Source organism: Ruditapes philippinarum, unplaced genomic scaffold (genome assembly GCF_026571515.1).
Source record: "Ruditapes philippinarum isolate M1 unplaced genomic scaffold, ASM2657151v2 ctg3668_1_1_1_1, whole genome shotgun sequence".
Taxonomy (NCBI): domain Eukaryota; kingdom Metazoa; phylum Mollusca; class Bivalvia; order Venerida; family Veneridae; genus Ruditapes; species Ruditapes philippinarum.
Genome location: NW_026858450.1, coordinates 153,492 through 178,293, shown reverse-complemented (window position 1 = coordinate 178,293; position 24,802 = coordinate 153,492). Strand labels below are relative to the sequence as shown.

The 24,802-nt window shown below is 29.8% G+C and overlaps 1 protein-coding gene across 3 annotated transcripts in view; it reads right to left on the bottom strand.

Annotated features, from left to right (window-relative positions):
* Positions 1 to 6,625: 6,625 nt before the first annotated feature.
* The window catches only part of LOC132753207 (fatty acid-binding protein type 2-like), a 61,966-nt gene continuing 43,789 nt past the window's right edge, over positions 6,626 to 24,802 (bottom strand). For 2 of the 3 annotated variants that reach the window (XM_060743651.1, XM_060743650.1), the window contains exons 2-4: positions 8,348 to 8,526; positions 7,830 to 7,940; positions 6,626 to 7,163 (exon numbers count right to left, since the gene is read on the bottom strand). In XM_060743651.1, the coding sequence (XP_060599634.1) occupies positions 7,113 to 7,163; positions 7,830 to 7,940; positions 8,348 to 8,526 (341 nt within the window). In that variant the 3' untranslated portion in view covers positions 6,626 to 7,112. Of the gene's footprint in view, positions 7,164 to 7,829; positions 7,941 to 8,347; positions 8,527 to 16,804; positions 17,090 to 24,802 lie in introns of those variants that run through there. The other variant, XM_060743649.1, reaches the window with a different exon arrangement.

Genomic DNA, 24,802 nt, shown 5'->3' with positions numbered 1-24,802 from the left:
GTCAATGTTATTTAGAGCACTGTTTTAATTCTAAGTAAAGAGTGAATGAAAGAAGGTTTATAATTATTTCACATTGAAATTGGGGAAAAAAAGATCAGTAAAAATGTCAATTACATGTGTATAGCAGTTAAGGTAGTCTTACTGTTACGCTGACCCGCCAACAATCCGAAACGTTATTTTTCAAAATCTGAGGCATTAGATTATTTACAATCTATAATCTTTTATTGCTATGTACTAAATTCTGGTTATAAACGGTTGTGTGGACATAATACTGAAAGAATGTCAAACGATAAAACATAAAATGTTATAATCAAAACCGCCCTTGCAAAACATAATACACAACATATTTTATTTCTCATTATAACATATGATAGCATGCAACATGTGAGGTTATATCTTTTTAAATAATAAGGTTTGTAACTGCTATCAGTTGAATGCAAAAAGTGTGTTCATTAAATTTGAGTGTAATTCACCCCGTGTATAGATGCCTACTACAGTAGATAGGACAACGTTTTATGTAAAAACCCTTTTGGGAACAAAAATACGTTTGATCAATTTCAATTATGTCATGCATTCTTTTGTTGTTTTCGTAACGTTATTGTTATAAATAGCAATTTCATGATTTTTGAGCCCCAACAATATGTAGACATCTGGTGTCTATTACCATATTGGGTATTACATTTACATTAACTTCAATCGAATGAAATATCAAATATTCAAATACATTGTATCTTTAGACTGTTTCATTTCCATAAACCAAAAATACACGTTCCAAAAAAGTCAATGCAGCTATTGATCAATAAAACCTTAACGGATAAATAGGTCATATTTAAAATAGATACGCGTTCAACTGATCTATTTCAAATTTCACAATTATCTCTACTATGTTGATCGATAAAATCGTAAAAGATAAAAAAGGTCACAATTCACGTTGAAAATTTAAATAACGCCACTTTCATTTGATCAAATTTGTTTATGGGTGGAAATATAAATTGTACTTATGTGGAAAGTTTAGTGTTGGTAAATGATCTGTTTTGTTTCAAACAGAATTTTAAAAATCAAATTTAAAAAACAAATACCTAACAATAAGAAAGAAAGGAAACACTTGTTTAAACATTTAGAATCGCTTTAAGTTACATTAATACAACCAGGAAAAAAACTGAACAGAATATACTTCAAAAAAATATGTACATATGTACTTAATAGTATATCTATTGGCCTTTAATTTTGTTTAAATCAGAAGTATGTATTGACTCTTTTGTGCAGTTTTTTATATGACTGCATAATATGAGAGATATTTAATAAAAAGTATTTTCCAAAAATGGAATTTCAACATGCATAATAAAATTTATGTAGTAACAATTAGCAACTATATTTTTTAATTGGAGACAAAATGCCAGTTCATTAAACTTTCTCGTGTTCTGCTCATAAAAACACCCGCCTCTGCATTACGGCTATTTATGTCTTAATCAAGCTTATAATATTTATATCTTCACACTAATTATTCGTCTGAAACACGACAATACTTCTATACAAGCTATTGCGATATGCCATCAGGTTCATCTATTATTCTTTCAAAGGATGATTCGTTCAAAACGTACCTCATCATTACGAATATTTTAGTAAAATATGTTTTATCATCATCAATAAGACCAACATTTTTAATGGCATAGACGAATGAAAATAAGATGCATTAAAAGAGTTGTCGTTAAAACCATTTGTACGCACAAAGTTATTACATGACTTTTGTAAAAAATGTATATGAAATTGACTTGAAAGGAGTTTTTAAAACATTTGTAGGAAATGTAAATTAAGTTTTATATGATGAAATAATATTTTATAAAAAGAGTGAGGTATGCGAATATTATGTATCAATCGTTTTTTTTATTTTTTGTTTGTTGGTTGTTCTGTTGTTTCTTGTATCAATTAAATTTGAAAACAATTTAGGTCATATGGCGCCGAAACAAGAAAGATGATTTTGGCTAACCTCGAGAGTTACAAACTGCAAGCAACACCCGGGGTCAAAACAACTTCACCTGCTGGAGCAAAGAGTTGCCTTGACTAGAGTAATTTGAACTCAGTTAGTCGCCTCTTACGATCAAGCAGGGATAAACGGTGTAAACTCTCATACATAAAATAATATGGACGAATTTCGCTACAAAGGATACTAAGTTATTAGTGAAAGAAGGTTGGTTGTTTTTCATAAAATCAATATCATTGTGACTAAAGTTTATACATGTTGGCATAGAAATAATACTTAAAGAATCTTAAACGACAGAATATAAAATGTAGGAAATCAATTCCGTCCTTACATAGAATAACAGACAACATAATTTATTTTTCATTATAACATATCATAACATGCAACATGTGAAGTTAAATCGTTTTAAATGATACAAGTTTGTAACTGCGATCAATTGAATGCAAATATCTTCTTCATTATAAGACCAATTAGGGTATAGATGCATAATATATTAGATACGAAAACATTGTATATAAAAACCCTCACGGGAACAAAATGCATTTAAGCAATTATGTTATGCATTCTTTTGTTGTTTTCGTTAAGTGAGAACATGTTATTAATAGCAAACTCAGGAATTCTGAACCGTAAAAATATGTAGACATCAAGTATCTATTACCATGTTGGGTTTTACAAAATTGTATTTACTTCAATCGAATGAAATATAAAATATTCTTATTCATTATTTCTTTGGACTCTTTACACGTTAAAAAAGCCGCTGGTCTATTTCAAAACTATTATTTCTCATAATTTGTCGAAAAAAATTGTAATTGATAAACAATGTCATATAACACTGTTAAATCTACATCAACACGGCTTCGATTTGATCGAATTTGTTGATGGATGGAAATGGTACTTCAGTGAAAATTATAGAATTCATCATTTCCGACTACACGTCTTTAAAGAGAATCAAATTTTACAATGTGGTCGTAAAACGGTGTACGAAAGTACCGGTAATGTTTGTAAATTACCTATTATGTTTCAAACATAATTTTAACATTCAAATGTAAAAAAAACCCAAAAACTGAATATATAAGAAAGAAATAGAAACACTACATATGGCATTGTTCTTTATTGCTTATAGACCACGATACTTATAGTAAGTGTTTTCAACTTCAGATAATTGTTAAAGATAAACAGTTGGCATCAAATAATTAAATCTTTGAAAAAAGAATTCTTATATCCTATCCTTTTTGAGATTAATGGATCTATTTTTAAATCACATTTCCAAATGGATGTTTTATCAGAAAAAAGAATTGTCAAAAGTAAATCAGATTGATTCTATATTTTTTACATCAATACAACCAGAAAAATCTCTGAACAGAATATACGATAATTAATATATTTTGCATATGCACATATGTCTATTATCTTTCCAGGGCAATTAATAGATATATTTTATATGATAATATATCTTAATTTCAAATCAGAAGTATGTTTTGACTCTTTTGTGAAAGTTGTTTTTTGACTGCATAATATAAGAACTATTGAATAAGAAATCATGTTTGAAATATAGGATTTCAACGTACATAATAAAATGTGTGTATTTACAATAAGCCACTACATTTATTTAATTGGAGACAAAATGCCAGTTCATTAAATATTATCGTTTCCTGCTCATCAAAAACACGCCTCTGCATTACGGCTATTTATGTCTTAATCAAGCTTAAAGATTTATACCTTCACACTAATTATTCGTCTGAAACATGACTATACTTCTATACAAGCCATTGTGGTATGCCATCTGGTAAATCTTTAATAATTTCAAAGGAAAGTTTGTTCAAAACGTGCATCATCAGTCCATTACGAATATTTTAGGAAAATGTACTTTTTATCATTGACAATAATACCAACATTGTTAATGGCATAGATGAGTGAAAATAAAATGTATTAAAAGGGTTTTCGTAATTACCATTTGTACGCACAAAGTAAGTGCATGACTTTTGTAAAACTGTATATGAAATTGACTTAAAAATGAGATGTTTAAACTAGTGTAGGAAATATAAATTCAGTTAAACAATTGAATTATGCGACTGTCATGTATTAATCGTTTTTTTTTTTGTTTCAATTCATTTCTTGCCATTACAATTACATTACATTACAATTGAACATCATTTAGGTCATATGGCGCCGTTACATGAAAGATAATGTTGGCTAACCTCGAGAGTTACAAACCATATCGAGGGTAAGAACAACCTCACCTGCTAGAGCTAAGAGTTGCATTTACCTCAGAAATTCAAACCCAGTTAGTGGCCTCTTACGATCAAGCACGGATAAACGGTGTGAACTCTCATACATAAAGTAATATGGACGAATGTCGCTACAAAGGATACTGAGAGATTTCAACAGCCAACTGTGAACAAACGTTTTATATTTAGTTAACTTCCAATTAGTTGATAGTATATAGCATGCGTCCAACTAGTGGATTTGAATCATCCTGTCAGTGGTTAAAATTCATTATGAAATAGCAGGGAATATTTTCAGATCGAAACACTAAAGGGAAAACAATGCATTTGATCATTTATACTAGTTTTGTTACGTCTCTGCAACAACTAAATTTATTCCTATACTTAAATCATAAGGCACTTTTTGTTTCAAACATTTTATTGAACCAGACAATAGAAAAGGGATATGAAAGCCATGAACAACAAAGGATAAGATTATCAACAAATCATGTACAGGTACAAATGTATATCAATAACATCTTTCATTGTGCAAGCTAATGAAAGTTCAGACGCCACAGTTATCGCTGTAGACCATTGCCTTGCTTAATATTACCACATATTTAGCAAGGCTAAAATAATATGGAAAAGGGGTTCGAAAACAATGAAAACAACAAAATTACATGGAATTTGTAGACTCAGCTTTATTGAGTCTGCTTATGGGGATCATGGAAAAGATCAGTATTTCTGTGCCGTTTTGAAGTACAAACAAATCCAGAAAAGGTGTGATTCCTTGGAGGCAATAAAAGAAACAATTCATAAAAAAACGCACTGCTTATAAAAAAACGTATTTTCTGTTATGGGAAGTATTATTATATTATTTCAAAGATCATGCGGAGTTTGTTTTTGCATAACCGTGTCCGATGTTTAACGGCCAATACAACACAAATTACCAGTACCATTAAATTATCTGTTTAAAACCAAATGTTCATAATGAGAAACTATATTAAATAGTAATACGATAAAACAGATAGAGCATACTATGCATACTATAAAAAATGAAAATAGGTAGTAAACACGATGAAAAAAAGACGAAAGAATGTTAACACACGTCTACAAGTACAGTGTTATGCAGTGTTTACAGTGATTAACATCAATTCTGAACATGGTATATCAGTAACAAGAAATTATTAAAAGACTTTGAATACTTGAGACTTGATCCTTTTGCCCTTGTGTCCACTTGGGTGTGTCTGGGGGCGGTGTCCTGTGAACATTGCCTATGCCTTGTTGATCTTCATTCTTGTTGTTTTGATTAAAAATCTTGGAACAAAGTGATCCCTCGGAAGCATTAATCACAACAAAATTACATAAGAATTGCAGACTCTGTTTGATTGAGTATGTACATGAGGGATACTGAATAAATGCAAATCCCTCACGCCCCCTAGCACCGGCTTGCGCGGTACTCAATTCTCAACATTTAATAGTGCTGGCATCAATGATCCCGAAGGACCAGAAAAAATAACAACACTAAAGTGAAGTACGGGTCAACTTTTTACAGCTGCCACACAGCACTGGACATCTGTTGTTGTGAAGTATAAAAATAAGTCATGTTCATGTTATGTTTTTGTGACAATCATCTAAGCTACCCGCTTACACCGTCTAAAGCAGCATTTACAGCTATAATATATTATACCCCCCCCCCGGGAGAATCAAACGAAGCCAAAAGCATTCAACTTTAAAATGTTGAAAAGTTGGTTCAACTGAGAGCTTTACCGTAATGTGTTTATTTTACATAAAATATTTAATTGTTATTGTTCTCATTATTCTCACATGTTATTTTCAAACAATATTGTCAAGGATGCTGACATACATTCTGCAGTTAAAGACGAAATCGAAACAATAGCTAATTGCGATAATCGTCTCAAAGAAATTTTCGAATGTTGTGTGTTTAGAAATGAAAGTCTACAAACCTATAAGCAACCCTCTATATTTGTTTGAAGAGGAAATTTGCAGTTACTGGCAATTTTCCCCTGATAATGATTTATGGCTCTTTTATACGTCTGTAAGAACTTTTAACAACATTACTAACATTCCGATATTGGATCCGTTCAACTGTAAAGCTTTCAATGCAAATTGTGTGTAAAAATATCAAGTTACATTTTGGTGAAAACAGTTACAAATATTTTATAGGGTTTTATTTTATACTTTATAAAAGTAAAAGTACAAAACTTTGGCCACTTGTCGACAATCGTACATCTTGTCCAGTGCAATGTTCTCAATCGTTGTTATGTCAAATTGAGCGAGTTTGCTTGTTGATTTTCCAACCCCTTTAAAGAGGAATCTTTACTAATGAAATAAAGTACAAAATGAATCGAGTTTTATTCGTCCACCGAAAACACACGTGGGACAAATGAGTATTACGAAAGAAATAAAATAGACGGAACATGATTGCAGACATTTAATATCAATTAACGAAAAATAACATAGACACAATGATGGCAATTTTTATAAAACTGCTTGGTTTTATTGATGTGGTATGGTCCTAGAATATTATAGTATAGAAATGAGAAATAAATAATGAAATATAACAACATAAAAAGCAATACAATTATACATCTATATTTCACGAGATATCCATATCCTTGTGGTAATAGCTTAAAAGAGCAAACAAGGCAAGTTATAAACCAAATTTTAAATTTTTGATTTCTTTCTTTTTTCACATTAATACACAGATATAATATTTTTCTTTTTCTTTCGTAGATTGTATTTTTAAACATTTTATCAGATTTCTGACGCATGATACAAATAAATATTTCATATCACAATTATTTAACAATCTTCTCGAACTGATATAGTTTTTTGAAGCGAAATGTTCTATAAGCCACAATGCTTTCTTTAATTTAATTAAATAAATTTGCTAGGCAATGCGTTCATATTCTTCCATATTTTGATTGCATTTCTAAGTTTCCAACTTTTGTTACCTGAAAACAAAAACACAAATTTAAGTAAGTATTAATGCACTTTAAAATCTTTAGAATTTGAACATAATTCAATATGAAACCACAACATATTGCAATTTTACAGATGTATATTTTCAAATAAAAGCTCGTATGCTCAAGTGTACAAAATAAAAATGTTTACATAGTCAATGTATGAAACTGTATGTTCTTTTGCAAAATGATCATAATCAGATTTTTCTTATAAAAGTACCGTTGTTAAAGTTATCCGAAACTTATGATGATATTGATGAGAAGAACACTCAATTCAGAAGTAATGAGATATTTTTGAAAGAGAGAAAAAAAACAACAAGAACAATCAGCAACAGTTGTACGTCAAGAAATTTTAGTTAAGATATTGATTTAAACTCTGATCTTCTAAGCCTTAAATAATGCATGCAATTGATACTTCCTGGACATATAAGCTAACAATTCGCAATCTAACCTTTACCAACTGACTTAAAATTAAAAAAAAAACAAAACAAAGTGTATCATTTGACTCGACAGCAGACACATGTTTAAGCAAATTGCGACACAAAGAGCTAAGATTGTTTTAATGGACCTGAGCAACATGACAACAATAAGTTATGGATCAGGCCACTTCATTCAATCGCTTCACTGGCTGTTAAAAAATGAAATTAGGTTCCCTACCACAACCATTTTATCCCCTTCTATATGCCTGCTTATCAACATTTTCATGTTATTCATACTTTCATCTACGTGTTCTTCTAAAAACTTGTCTCCGTCAGCCGTCATCTTACTCTGAAAATATTATTTGTGAACATATTTTTTATTGTAATATTCCGTCTTGTCACTTCCAATCATGTAAAATTTGTTTTATAAAGTATTAATGTGTATAATTGTCTCTTTAAATTTCTTGTACTTGTACTTGTGGTATTTAATACGGTTAAGATTTAAATGTTTAACTTTCTGTCAAATCGGGAACATTAAGCAGATAGAGCTATTAAGACTGAGAGAGCATTGTTCTTCTCCGGAAGGTTTTCTATATTTAGTCGGCATTCCTTTCAGCCTTATCTATTATCTACTTCTGTATGTATTTTATACGATGAATTCCTTAAATGATTTAACTACTTATAATCAGGATTCGCTATGAGAAAAATGTTTTGCTTTGAAACTGGTCATATATTTAATATCCTAAACTTTTATACCGTAAGCGGCGATCCGTCAAGGGATGCTGACTGGTATTCTTCTCCAAGTTTAAATTGGAATGTTCTAGTATTCGGAACACCTTGCATTCCAACTGTGATCACCCATTTATCTCCATCTTGGGCGTAGGTTATTTCTGTTTTAGCGTTTTTGAAGAATTCTTTTTTCTCTGGTGGAAGACCTGAAGCGAGACGATGATACTGGTTGATATTGCCAATATTAAACTATGCAAAAGTAAAACAATATACAAATAAATGTGAAAAATGTTGATGAAAATGTCTACAATATTAGTGCTATTTTATTATTTATCTTAAAACTCAAGAGTCTTGTTATTATTTCTTCTAAGAGACATGAAACAAAACTGAGAAACATGACAACTTTAAGGAATGTTTATATAAAAACCAAATAGACCATTACAGTTGCTAAGGTATTGATAAGTATAGTTCTTGTTAAAACAATAATTAGAAAGGAAAAATATTATTCTATACATATGACGGATTTTATTTAACTAATGCTTTATGACTTATACAGCTTTGCATATCTATCAAATTAAGTACGCCATTTATTTGTGTTAATGCGTCATATTTTGAATTAATATGATCATAGCTTAGTACAGGTCACCATCTCCGATATGTATCAAAAACCTGTCAAGATAAGATAAGACATTGATTTAACCAGAAAAGCAATATTTGTAACATATCAATCATTCACACACCCAGTGTTTACAGAACGCTTTATCAACTTTTAACGCGAACCAATACAAGTTTACTACAGGCGCTATATTAGAATAAATACTGTGCAAGAATGGCAAACGATATGATATTGGAATAAAAACACCACCTTTGCATTGCATAAAAATTACAACATAATTCGTACTATAACATGTTATAACATGCAACATATGATGTTATATCGTTATAAATGATGCTAGTTTGTAATTGCGATCAATTGAATGCAAATGTTTTGTTCATTATACGACCAATTAGGGAGTTTGAGTCACCCAGTGTATAGATGTATAATATAGTAAATATGAGAACATTGTATTTAAACATCCTCGTGGGAACAAAAATGCATTTGATAAATTATGCTTTGCATTTTCTGCCTTTGTAACTTGAGAACATAGTTATTAATAGCAATTACACCATATTTATAGGTAGACATATAAAATTTCAATGAAGTGTATATGGACATTGCATTTTTTTCTCAATCGAAAGAGATGTTAAATATGCCAAAAATAGTTCATATTTAAAAATGGTTACACTTTTAATAAAGGTATATTAATGCAGCTGATGTATTTTTGATTTCCACAATTATTTCGCCTAACAGCTACGAACATGCAACAATAAGCAGAACAGCAAAAATCAAAAGTAACAAAAAATTAACAATCGTCATTAGTTTGAATAGCTTACTGACTATGAAACTAATAATAACGTGTGTTAATAATAAACTGTTTTTCATTAAAGACCAAGCTTGATCTAAATCCAAGGTTCAAATGGCTAAATGGATCAGTCAAAAGAATGAATTGTCAAAAACAAACAGACTAAATAAAACAGTCTGAATGTAAATAAAATGCATGAATACCCCTTGAAAAATCTAAACATAATAGTTTTAAGTAGAATGCACATATGTGCATATTTCCATTAGCCTACTAGGGTCATTAGATGATAAAATATTAAAGTAACTTTATGTCCATCTAAGTGTCAATGGTGAATGCTCAGGCAAAAGTTAAAAGAATATCTTTACATTTTTCAATAACTGTTTTAAACTTTACTTAGCAAAAAAAGATTAATGTGACCCACGAACATTTACAAACTGTGATTCGACGTCTATGGGTAACTTTGAATTTGTAAAAAAGAGGCAGTCTATATTTATTTATTTTGTTTTTATTTTAAGCAGATTTATATCAATGCTTGGGACTCAAAAATCATTCAGTCAAAGTCCATCCGTTGAAGTATAAAGTCAAAATTTAACTTGACGATGAAAAATATGAGCATGAAACAAAACTTGAATTTGTAATCAAACGTATGCATTGACTTTCTTTTCCACTTATTTCAATGCCTGCGTCAGATTAGTTATCTTACATAAAAGGTCATTTTCCACACATATGAGTTCGACATGCATAATAAAATTATGCGGGAACAACTTGCAACTTCTTCTATTGAAATAGAGACAATGTGCCATTTCATTCAACCTTGCCCTTTCCACTTCATAAAAACTCGTCATGCTAAATAAATTTATATCCTATCTTCATACTTATTAATTGTCTTAAACGTGATCACCGTCTTCTCCCTTCTCCCTTCTACGATCGTATACTAGCTATTTTGGTTAGTTATTTGGTAAGACTAAGTTTGCACAGGATGTTTCGTTAAAATAGTCTATCACAGCACAGGATGTTTCGTTAAAATAGTCTATCAATCATCCGAATATTTTAAGATTTCGCCCAAAGGCCTATAAAATCAGATTGACTTCCTGAAAAACTAACAGGGAAGAACTGAACATAAGTAGAATTTCCATTGGTCATTTTAAAATTACAAACTGAAATATGGGAATCTCTTTTACCGTTCAAAACAAATGAATAATCTAATTTCTGAAATGGTTTACGCGTCTAATTTCCAATTAATCAAAGGGAGTTCCGGAAACGAACTGACTTGAGTTATCCAGAACCTTCTGATAGTCAAATGATTTCAATATCCAAAGCTAGTTTCTGGGGTACAATACTTTTTTCTCTGTTGAAATATCGCTTCTACGTCGTAGAGAGGAGACATTGCTCATATATTAAATGTTGTCACAAAAAATCAACTTGTAGAACAGTTTGTTGGACTTACACTACTACCTAATTATTTGCAATGAAAACTTTGAATTACTATTATTTCTTCATGAATACCAAACAAAAACCCGAAATAATTTGTGCAAGTAACAGCAGATTTACATGGACCAAGTACATTTTTAAATATCCCTCTTGTTTACCTTTAACAACTTTATATCACATGAAAAAAAACCCAACAACAAACGAGTTGTCTAATATAATCATTATTACAAAGGTAATTAGTGAAACTGATTTAAAACATGCATAAGAAATGTAGATGTCAGGTTTTTATTTTTCTATAAATTTTAAATCGTTATTTTATGATAAAAATAATTCATTTTAAATCGTTTTTATGATAAATATAAATACATTGCCTTGTGCGAAAGTACCAGTTGCATTTTTAAATAATTTTTTGTCAATTACAATTGAAAATTTTGATAAGGTATCGTTATTATACATCAGAATCAACATTGTTGACATTTTTCCAGATATCGTTTTCATAAATATAATTGATATATTATCAAATGACTTTATAACGGTAATTAATAAATAGCAAATACAATAACCATAACATATTCATTAAAACGTTTTTATCTATATACGAACAGTGATTTGATCTGATATTGTTGAACATTTTAAAACTGTTAAACAGTGCTTAAGTTATAAGGCATGTTATACAGATAAAAGACAATCTTACGGAAGAGTAAACAATGCCAAAGCATAATGTCATTCCAACATACCTTTGTTTACGATTAAATGATAGAAAACTATGAACATGAAATAAGATTATAGTACCACACACAAACTATTATGTATCCAATTAAACTCATGATTTGGAGCAGGGAGAGACATTAGACAGTTTTACAGGTACATAAGGATTAATTATTCCTCACTGTAATTTACCTGTTGTATTAAACGAGATTTCCAGGTGAGTTTTATATGACAAAAAATGAAAGATACATGCATATGGATTTTTCTTACTAATAGCATGTTAACAGTTATTTATGTATAAGACAATATATTTGTTTCATAAGTTTGATATTATGCGAATATCAGTAAGATATGACAGATCGGACATACATTCTGAAATATTTATTCCATTTTATTCTATTTCACACATAGCGATTTCGAAATTATGACGCTTGTGATGGAAAGAAATGATTTGTTCAACATTTGTTAACGTATGACTAACCACATCTGCGGATGAATGTAAATTCTTATCACAAATTTATATTCTACTTGACCTGGTCGTAGGGGTCGCGGATGGTAACACATTGGACCCATATCCGTCTTTGAACCAAGTCTCCCATGATTTACTTTCAAATATATCGTTTTATTCTTACTTTCATTTTCATCAATCTGCACGGAAAGCTATATCTCCTTCTCTAAGTTATCAAACATCAAATATTTTGGAGGAATATCGCTAGGAAATGATGCTGAGCGCTTAAAACAATCATCTGCGATCAAAGGTTTGATATTTGGTTTACTTCCAATTAGCGGATATGAATCATCCTGCATAAAATGCATTATGTAATTAGTAGAAAATATTTTCAGAAAGAAACCCCATTGGGAAATGAATGCATTTGATCATTTATACTAGGCTGTTTACGTACGTTTCTGCAACATCAGCAATTTATTCTTATACTTTATTCATTAAGACAATTGTTCAAACATTTTATTCAATCATGCAATGCAAAAGGGACATGACTGACCCTTCTCCTTAAATAAGTTGTAGAAAGGAACTAAACAAAAGCCATGAACAACAAGGGAAACCATCAGATTACAAAAATGCTTTTACTTGTATGTCAATTACATTTAAAATTATGCAGGGACTATAAATATCACACATGAAAATACAAATCCACATTTATGGCCTTACTTTATTAAGCAAGGATAAACAATCTAAAAACAAACAAAAATATTTATTAAGAATTTTAAAGATTTCAATAATATTTTGCATTTAAAATGTATTACTCAATGATGAGCATAGTACATCTGTACGTTATTTTGTAAAATAAATATAGTTAGTAAACTGTTCACTGAACGAATCAGACTATGACGAAGAATTGTAGACAAAATGTACAAAATGTACAATTCATAGTTTTACATTGCCATGTTGGAAAATACCAATCATTGATCTAACTCAAAATGAACCAGGGAGTCACTCCTTATTAAAAATAAATTTTCTGATATGGGTAGTTTTAGGATAGGTTATTTTTGGATAACCTTGTCACATGTTAAATGATATTAACCGTTTGACAAATCAAACACAAAGTACCAGTTTTATGCGATTATCAGTTGCAAATCAAATGCTAATAAGAAACTATATTGAATAGTAGAGTGCTTACGATTAAACAATATAGTACATGCGATGACAATTTGTAGTGCACATGATGAAATATGAAAAAGATAGAAAAGCTGTTAAAACATGTCTATAAGGACAGTTTTCTGCAGTTGTGACAAAATGAATGATAAACATTAATTCTGGAAATATATCAGTAACAATAAATTATTACAAGGCTTATGATATATATTGAGTATTTTTTATGTGATGTTAGATGTCACCTCGGTACGGAATTAGACCCAATCCTTTGTAGTCCAGAAAATAGTTGTTGAACATTTTAAGGTGCTCTTATGTAAGTCCTGTTTAGTTTGATTGGAAATATTTATTGAATTTATTGCATCTGTGTAGTTTTGAGTATTATATGATGGCGTAATATGTTTATTTTTTATTATTTTTTTTGTACTCTCCAGGACCTTATTTCTTGGCGGAAATGTTAAAGATGTACCTGCCCACAGACAGGTGTTTTTGAAGCGGTCAATTTAAACAGTGTTACAACATAACGAAGATGTATGAAATAAGTAGATGGCTAACATATTTACTAAAGGCTGGTTTAGTTTTTGCAATTTCCATGTGTAACGCCATTTGTGACTCACTTGTAAAAATCGACGTCTCAAAACTTTGTTTTTAAAATAATTGATTTGTTGTGTCGATATATTTCAATTACTTCACCTACGACTTACCAAAGTTGTCCTGTTTTAATATTTTTTTACCTGGAGAGACGAGACTAAAACGAAGGCATGAACATTCATTTTTAACTTGTAAATAGTTGTTAACAACGTGTGAGAGTTTAAGCGTAATGTGTTTCTAGCAATTAAAATACTTGACTCTTGAATAATACGCTCCTTAACGAAGTATTCAAATGCTATTTTACTTTATCCGAAATTTACAGACATTGTTCTCACCAAGTTTTTTTAAAACAATTTTATCAAGTATTCCGTCATACATTCTAGCAGTTAAAAACAAAAATAACAATAGCTAATTACAATAATCAAAGCAAATTCCAAGTATTTTTAACAATAGCTAATAACGATATTCAAAGCAAATTCCAAGTATTTTTGTTTAGTAAGACTTATAGTACGAAAATTCTTTCATATCTTTAAACAACCCTCTAGATTTGTTTGTAGAGGCAATTTGCAGTAACTGGCAATTTTCCCTGGTAATGATTTATGGCTCTTTTATATGTCTGTTAGATCTGTTTACAACATTACTAACATTGTTATATATTGGATCCGTATAACTTTGTTAACGTTTCGATGTAAGCTTTGTTAAGAAGTTTAAGTTACAATTTCGTGAAAACAATTTTATTTACTTAGGGGTTTATATATAGACATACCTATCACTGCTGTTGAACTGAATCTGGATAGCGTCAGAAGGTCTTAAATATTGAATCAGTCATTGTCAGTATCAAATCATATATTTCAGGAAGCAATTATTTGACTTTAACTTGAAAAACACAATAAATTTTACAATTAAGAAATATTACCTTTTTCTGGAATCAAAATTCGAGTGAGGAATCGATTTTTAACCAAATCTTTCAAAATGATTTTATTTATTTATTTTTTTGTTTATTTATTTATTTTTTTTAAATATTTTCTTAAAATTATTAATAATTTAAATAAGTAGGGACCGTCCATATACCAACAAATAGAACAATCAAAGATCTACCTTATTTAAGGTTTGGCCAAATGTGTTCCTGTTATTTACAGATATGAACGTTGCCTTGGTCCTGTTGATCTTTATGCTAGTTTTTTTATTAAAAAGATATGTAGAGTAAAACGATTCTTTACAAACTATAAAATTTGGTTTGGCAATGATTTCGCACAAAAACCACCCTCTTTAATTATTTGAATATTACAACTGCTATGATATTAATTCAATAAAGGTTCTTTAAATACGACTGCATTCCGGATGCTGACAAATAGAGTTATATAGCATTATAGCTTTTAACAATAAATACTCTTATACAAAACTATTAAACAGAGAAAAACAGAATCCCTGAAGAAAGCCCAGCAGGACACAATTGAAAATGTTGCAGGCTCGGTTTAATTGAGCCTGTTCATGGACGGTACTGGAAAGTTACCGTCTACCCCTCTTGCACCAGCTTATACTTGTTATACCAAGAGATACAGAAGACTTCAATACTTTAAAACATACCTCCACTGATTTGTTTGAATACGCGATTTGTAGTTACTGGAATTTTCCCTCATAATGATGTATGTATATATTATGTCTGTAAAATAAGTATATTACTTATTATTGTATAACTTTGTTCAAATTTCAATGTAAAACACTGGTAAAGTGGAGATCCCTCCAAAGCAATTAAAACAACAAAAAATATATTTTTAAACTGCAGCCTGTGACGAAAGAAGCATTGTTAAGAACAAAAATAGCTGCAGAAAGAGTAATTCACTACTCACAACATAACTAAATGAAAATTGCTTATTGAAGTTTGAATAAACATCTTGGTTGTAAACATTCAAGATCTTGAAATTTCTCAAGATATCAAATATCATATTTATCGAGCACTGCTGTCGTGTTCAATATGAATCACATCAACATGTCTTCAATTATCAGACAATATTGATCAGTAGTTACACATATTTCTATAAAAGATAAAGGATTAGTTACAAATGTTGATTACTAACAAAAGAAAATACTAGTATGTTAATAATAAAGTTCTTAATTTTGCATATGTTTATTAAATTATCAGTATCGCGTAAAATTCCGTTTTGTTATGAAATAAACATAAATAAATAAATAAAATCTTAAAAAACAATATAAATTCCTTGTATAAACTTAACAATCTTAAGTTATCGTGATTTTACAAATTTTACAGCATATTATCAACTAAACAGCTTAATCTTAACTCGTATGGCAACCGAAATATTCTTGATTATATAACTTTTATTATTGATTTGATTCATTGAATAACGATATCATACGAACATGATACAATGGGAATTTAGACAGAGCATAACAAAACGTTATGTAGACAGCTTAATGCTGTCCCTAATTCAGGTCATATCATTAGATACAATTTAGAAGATCGTAATTCAATATGACGTTTTCTGATTTTTCAGAAAAACCAAGCGAATATATGTCACTATGAACAGTTATTTGTTTACAAATGTTTTATTTATCAGCATAAAGATTACATAACAATTACACATGACATTATTTGTATTGATATATTAGTCAAATTTTTCGAGGACTAAGTTTTAGGCAGATTTTGTACCACCATTGTCTGTAATACATGTATTACTTTTAATTGATAATTTTAACTTAAAATCATAAATGTATAGCAAATACCTAGAGCGTCTGCCATTTCATTAAACCCAGCCTTTTCTTCTTCTCTCCAACTCCCAACAAACGCCTGAAGTCCAGCCATTTATCTAAATTTAGTAACGAAATTTTAATCCTTTTAAATAGTATATATATTGACACTAATAAAATCGCGTAGAACGCAACGTGTGATAAACGTCTACTCTTTTCTAAAACTGATATGTAATGAAAGCTAGTAATTCGGTTACGCAATAATTTCATCCAACCTACAGATACTAGCAGACGATCATTATATTAAAATAGACAGCACGCGCTGTATATATATATACAGAGGAACATTCGGTCAAATAGTGCAACGCCAATTACTCGCTGTGAGGAAATATAAATCTTTAGAATATATTTACTTCCTTATCATCAATTCCGTCTAGCAAGAATGAAATGATGTAAAGATAAATATGCGGTGATTTAACATCGTGAATCACACGTACTAACCACATCAAACGTTAAAAAGATTACAGACACTCTTGATTGACCCCCATCCTCCCCCCAAAAATTATTTGTATATTAAAATAAAAAAATGAAAATGTTTTGTAAGTATTGTCAAAGAAAAGAAAAGTGTTTTAATTATACGTTGCGGATGTACTGAGTAATCTTTTGTAGGTTCAAATCGGTAAATACTGGTTAACCGTTATATATAAGTGTGTGGCATTCTTAAACGACATTGATATATGCTTATTGTCATAAATTCGTTTTGTTTTTATATGAGTGCTGCCAATTCCAAGACATTTATGAGAGAGATTTATACTTTTCATTTCGTATTTTTTACCATCGTTTTCTTTTTCTCTGAGTATGTGTATGCATTATTTTTCAATAGAGTAAATGATCTGAAAAGAGCATTGCTGTTAGATAATAAAATGGTACTAAATGGTTTCCTTTTCACTATTTTTGATTGGTTGTTGTCATCAGAAATTAGTATTTATTTCCTGTGCGAACATCATTCCGCCTGCTATCACTATAAGGAAGAATATATTGTATTCAGATATTATATTGTTAGTTGCAAACATAATTACCTAATTGTTTAGTTATTGTTCGGACGTAAAGATTGTTTATTTCAAATTATTTGTTATTTGTTATATTTAATATTTTTGCTGTCATCTTTTAATGCCTTTCACTCTTGATTTATCATCATCATTATTATTATTATTAACATAATCATTATTATCACTATCGTCACAATCATCATCATCATAATTATCATCATCGTCCTACTTGGGTGTGTCGGGGGCTGCGTCCTGTGAACGTTGCCTTTGCCTTGTTGATCTTTATTCTTGTCTCGTATTGTTACTTTTATCGTTGTCATCATTACAAATAGCATTATAACAATCATCATAATTATCATAATAACATTTATTATTAGCATCATTATTATCACCATGATTATCATCATCAGCAGCAGCAACAGCATTAGCAGAATTTTGGATTTTATCGGTAGACGTCAGTTGGAAAGAAATAATATTGTTGTTTTTAGTTTTATATAAAGAAGCGCAAACTTGGAAACATTTCCACTTATACTCATTCAAAATATAAAAAGATATCATTAGCCATATATCAAAGGACATATTATCCAACCCCTGGTGGCTGCCGGGTTGCCTTAAAGGGTTGAGGCATCAGGATTGCAGCCACCTGTGTGAGCTTATAACTAAGAGGCTACTTATTGGGTTTGAATAACATTTGTAGTCTATGCATCACTTATCCAGCAGGTAAGGTGGTTTTGATCCCTGGTGTTGCTTTAAATTTGTAACACCAGAGGTTAGCCAAAATAACCGTTCCTGTTTCGGACCAAAACCAGACAAAAAAGGCCGGTTTTCAAATTTAGACTTTAAAGTTCGACTTTTTTCATTAATATACAAATATATAAGTATTGAATACATTATTTAAATAGGTGTAAAAAAGCTTAAGTTTCGATCAACATGTTCTTACACAATTAACAGAGTAGAAAATGATGAACTTTACAACGGTTAACCACACGCTGGTGAATTTTACTTCTTTGTTTTATTGCAATAAGAGAATCCACCTGCACATTTACAACTACATAAGAATTATTCTTCTAGACAACATTATATACTCGAAGCAATATTGAGGTTTAAAAGCAACATTATCAATGATTGAAAACACATTGTTAAATACTTTATTTCTGGATCATTTTCCACTTTAAAATGTTTTAATTTAAGACAAACATAATATTTTGCAGGTGTTGTCAGGTGTATGCAAACATTCACCACTTTAAGTACATAATAATGTAAAACAGTTATTTTAGAGAAGTGAATTTTTTATTGTTATAATTTAACGATGGACGCTTTGATTTGGTAAATCTTAGAAATTGTGTTCTATTTTAACACAATGTTTTCATATTTTTATTATATCATGATTTAAAATTTTTGAAATCATATTTTCTCCAATAAGATCGTCCTATTTTCCAAATTAATGACATTGTAAAATTACAACGATCTAAATCGGTACTTAAATAATTTTAACATCCTTACTTTATAAGTCCGCATTTCAAAACCCACACAGTGTGAGTGTTGCTATATCTTTTCAGTTCTTCAAGACCATTGACTACATCCGTTTGTATTGAAGATCCTGGAATACCTATGTTGGTTGTAATGGTGTTTGTTTTCTCATGAACAGACTCAATAAAGCCTAGACTTTGATTTTCAACTGCTACTTTTTATTTATATAATTTTTGCATTTTCTCCCTTTATTCCAAATATTCTCGGACTGATGGAAAAATACAAATGGTATATTGTTAAATAGACGATCATTCAGCACAGTGTTTTTAATGAGGTAATTTATTTTAGTGCAAAATGCATTTTTCTCAAATGTATGTTTAAACTCAAACCTCTTAAACAAATTACCTAGGAATTAAATGGAATTGGCTGGTTGGTCGTTACTCTACAACACAAACCATGTAGTTGTGATTAAGAACCACTTTAATCAAAAGAATGGATTTTCATTTGATGTAAACAAGTCATCTCCATCAAGGTTCGTTAGTTCAAATATTTTCTTGTTTATGAAAAGAGACAGATGCAGAGTTTATAATTTGTTCGGTTTCTGTTTTGATATGAGCAGTCTTTTCAATTATTACTATATTAAAGTAAAGATAATTTATAAAATATTGCTGCTATCGCCTAGATTGTAAATGAGATAAACAATGTCCAAGGTGTGGAATAATTGACAACATGAATATATTATATAAATTCAAAATTTATTTAAAATTACATTTTAAAAGGCTCCCTTCAATTTAACATATTTAATGCTTACATAAGGAATAAAAAAGCTACATTAGCATTTTTCATATATACTAGGATGGGTCAATATCTAATGCAATATAGTCAGTATGTTTACCAAAAGAACATATACTTTACAATTTTCTTCTCAACCATTCGAAATAGTCTCCTCCAAATGAAATTCAAAGTGTCAGTCGTTTTTTAAAGGGTTCAACAAGTCAGCCCTCCGGGATACCTTTAAAATATCGCCATCCATGTCCTTTAGCCCTTTCAAGTTTCTAATCTGGGAATGGGAAAACAAAAATTCCCAAAATCTGAAAATGATGGTAGGGGACAATATTCCTTTTTCTTAAAATAGTTTTATTTCAATTTCCGGAGCTTTGTAGCAAAAATACAAACTTTCTCCCATCAAAGGACGACTTTTTGAATCGTTTCAGTTTTTTAAAAGGACCTCTATAATACTTGGTTTTGACAAAACAGAATTTTTAAAACAGTACAAGGGTATTTAAAAAGGAACGTACATTTTTTCTTGTTTTTATCAAGTTTGCAAGAGGTCGACAAAACAAATTTTTGCAGTCCAAAAATTTTTGTAAATTGAAAAAGGGCAAAAATTAAATCACTTGTCAAAAATTAAAAAAAGGGCGCTCTTATAAAAAGGAAAAATTTTTTCAGTCTTTAGCGATAAATCCCCCTTTTTTTCTGGTCGGGTTTAGCAAAGGGCATCCATCTAGCAGTTATTCGCCTACTTTTAAATGATTCTTGAAAGTCGTATGAGTTTACCCTTTTGATATGCGTAAGAGTATCTTTGTCAATGATAAGCTTTAGCTTATGAATGTTTTTGTAAGTAACTATGGAACGTTTTCATTAATAATTACAGGCATATTTATTTGACACGTGCCCAATTTTTGGATTCAATCATCCACCTTGAAAAAGTTGCATAAGAAACTCCATTATTATAATAAATATAACAAATATCATTATAAACATTTATATCATATTTTTCTTGTTCTGCCTGAGCTTTTATGTCAGTATTTCAGCAAAATTAACTGAGCATTACACGGCTATATCTTGCATAAGGTTTTTCATGTACCGTGCAAGGTATTTTTAAATGTAAATAAAGTTCTTAATTGGTTGATTACACACATCATTATTGTATTATTTGAATGATTTGAAAAATAACAAAATTTTACACAAACAAAGAATCAGAGTTTAAAATCTTTAAAATATATACTTCTTTATTGCATTCTTTTTGAGCGCGCTCTTTAGTTGTTTTCCATAAAATTTTTGGGCTTTTAAATTTTTGAAATCTTCCCTTTGCTGTATAATAAGAATGAATTTAACTTGACCCCTGTGTACAATCAGAAAAAAGCACAGTGAACAGAATCCATAACGTCCGCTTCCATGAAACTTATATTATACAAACGGATACATGTAGGCAATGAAATAAAAATGTAACAAAAGTAGTGCTTTCGGTATAAGTTTGTCTTATACTTTATACGATGAAAATTATAATTTTATATAAAATAAAGACACCGAAATCAAAGATTAATAGCTCTTACTGTATAGTGCTAAAATCTTTTTTAAACATTGGCAATCCCATAAATCCCATTTAAACATTCTTATTGCATATATATGTTCTGGTAAACCCCTTTACCATTAGGATGCTGGTAAATCCCATACCTATTGTTCTTTATGGTATGTAAATGAAACCACTAACACATTTTGCAGGTACAAAAGTATTAATATTACAGATACTATTATGTTCTTAATGCATCAGTGACATTTCCGTAAATATTATAATATATAACAAATGTAAAATAAAATAAAACTATACATCGTACTATTTATCTATTGGTATAATAAAAACAAAACGTAAATGCATCAAGTTTTGTTAAAGTCGTGTTATGTCCTTAATCATTTTAACCCTGAAAATGATATGTGCTGAATTACTATCAGAAATGCATACTGTTACTATATTAAATAACGAAGCAAACAGCTGTCATGTTTATTCTTTAATCGTACGTATATTGTGGGCACAGTTTTCATATAATTGTATTAGTGGTGATAGCTTATCACTTTACATCAATAGGAACTTTGCGCAATTAAAATGCTAGATAAAGAATTTAAAACAGGCCTATTTGAACAACATATAAATATATATGTTTGTGTCTAAACATCGGAGATAATAAGCTACACATATTATGTATTTTGTGGTTATTATCAAATATAGCACCCGTTAAAGAATCGTTTAAGATTGAGTACATTAATAATTGCATCTCTGGCAAAGATTTGAGTTTATTTCAATATAAAAACAAAATTGATTCACGGCAACAGAGACATTTATATTTTCATTCAAACAGATGATTATCTAATTTCTATAAATATTCTATATCATTTGTTGATAAACAGAAATAGAAATAATGGTTCACCATAATTGTCATTTGATGTAGTGAGATAAAATGCACTGTAGGCTGTCTTCATTTCAAACAAATTTTAAAGATCTGTCAAGTAGTGCGATAGGGTTTTGAGAGATTGTAATATAATCCATAAGGATTATCGTTCTATAGAATGTCATTTTGCTTTATCTTTTATTTTTGAACGAGTTTAACTGAGGTCTAAAATCAGAACAACATTACATTAATTGATTTGCTTACAACAAAATATTGGGGGTAAGATATGGTTAAAGGAAAGATATGCAAAAGAGAATCACGAAATACACAATTCCAAGATTGCCCAGTTATCCAATTTAATGATAATTGTAAATGTCATCGAATCATAGCTCCATTTGAGTTCAAGTGTTAAATACTTTTGTTTTTTGTTGTGTTCCAACATTTTGGGTTTAGAGGCTATTTTCTTTGTTATTTTCTTTGTTTTCTTAAGGGCTACTAGCCCTACAACCCTTTGATCACGGAATAAACCTATTGTTCTCTTCTGTTCTCTTTACTGTTATATAGCCCCTAAACCCAAAATGTTTGCTCGGACGGACAGACGTACGGACGGATGTTCATACCAGAGCTACATTATGGGGTTTTCTTTTGTTATTACTTTTGTTCTTTTTAACCCCATAATGCAGAAAATAACCCCACAAGAGAAACGGAAGGAATGACATCAAAGACATCTATTGTTATGAGAACAATAGACCAAACCCCATAATGTAGCTCTGGTTTGTACGGACAGACAGACGTACGGACGGACGGACAAGTGCAACGCTATATGCTCCCAACTTTGGGGGGGGGCATAAAAAACGGAGAGAGCGACCGACCTAAAATTTTGTAACATTTGGAAGTTACTGGATCCGACTTTTATCAAAGAAAAGCCTGGTTAATAAATTTAAGCAATAGAGCAGGATAAGACTTAAATCATGGCAAAATATACGCTACAATATTTCATAAAATCAGTTACATCATGCTGTTTTAGTATACCTGTGGTAATATCTTAAGGCAATAATTATAACAATACATTGTAATATATTTAATGCAATGCATAATAATGATATACAGGTATATACGTGTATAAGAAAATTATTCTTAACGCCATTTTACTAAATAACTATATACGGATGCTTTTGCTCTTGCAAATCTCCATAATCGGAAGTTAACAAATAGAAGGCTATCAATTAAGGTACGTTTGGATACTTTAAGGTATTTTAAGGTTGATTTTGATCAGGACAATAATCAAAAATGCAAAAAAAGTAATATATATATATTTGCATTTACTCATTTTAAATCACTTTAAGTGCTATTCTAAAATACCATGTTTCTACAATAGAAAAATTTTAGTTATTTGATGAACGTTTGAACATGCAATATATTAGTGACTCAGCGTTAATAACATAACACCACATCTGTAAGGTAGGATAGGTATAATGTTCTTTTGTAATAATGTTAGATATCCTTGAGATACTACTGGAATGCATCAAAATATAGATCCGTGTAATACATTTTCCCGTTGCAACAGAAAAAGCAAAAAACATTATAAAGATATTTCCTAAGGATTACATACCTCATTCTTAATAAACTGTAGAAAAACGCAAATCTTTTTTTTCGTTTTTGTTTATTGATTTTTCTATCAAAATACGTTCCGCTACATTTGCAAACATGTACTCACACCACTGCTTTTAATTTGTAGTGTCGAAAGAAATCTGTGTGTGTGTTCTGTGTGAATCTCTATATTTATTTTATCACTTCTTTGTTTGTTTGTTTTTGTCTTTTGTTAATGTTATGTTTTTTTAAATTGCGTTGTCTTTTTCGCTCGTTCGTTCGCTCATTCCTGCCGTAATTAACAAGCATGTAACTCTACTAAACAGGCAAACTAAAATATTACAGAAAAGGTAATACGGGTGCTGAGGTCACAAAGTGAGCTATTAATAATATTTTAAACATACAACAGAATTTGTAAAATATTGTATCGTTGCTATGTTGCCTCAATCATTTATAAGCGATGTTTTTTCTTATTGTTATTATTATACTTTCAATTAAAAAATGGAGTACCTACTAATTAAAAAAAACATACAGAGCAACGGAAAAAGAAAAGTAATGATTTCGAGCGAAAAAAGTACAAAAATAATTATTTTACATTTTTTAAAAATTTTAATAATAATCAGCTTGAAGTGTCCAAATATGTTAAAAGATAGCTGTATCAAACTTATAATAATAAAAAAAAGAAATTAAAAATCAAAGCATGTATAAATAATATTTTATATTAATATTATATTGATTCAAAATTTATAACAATTTAT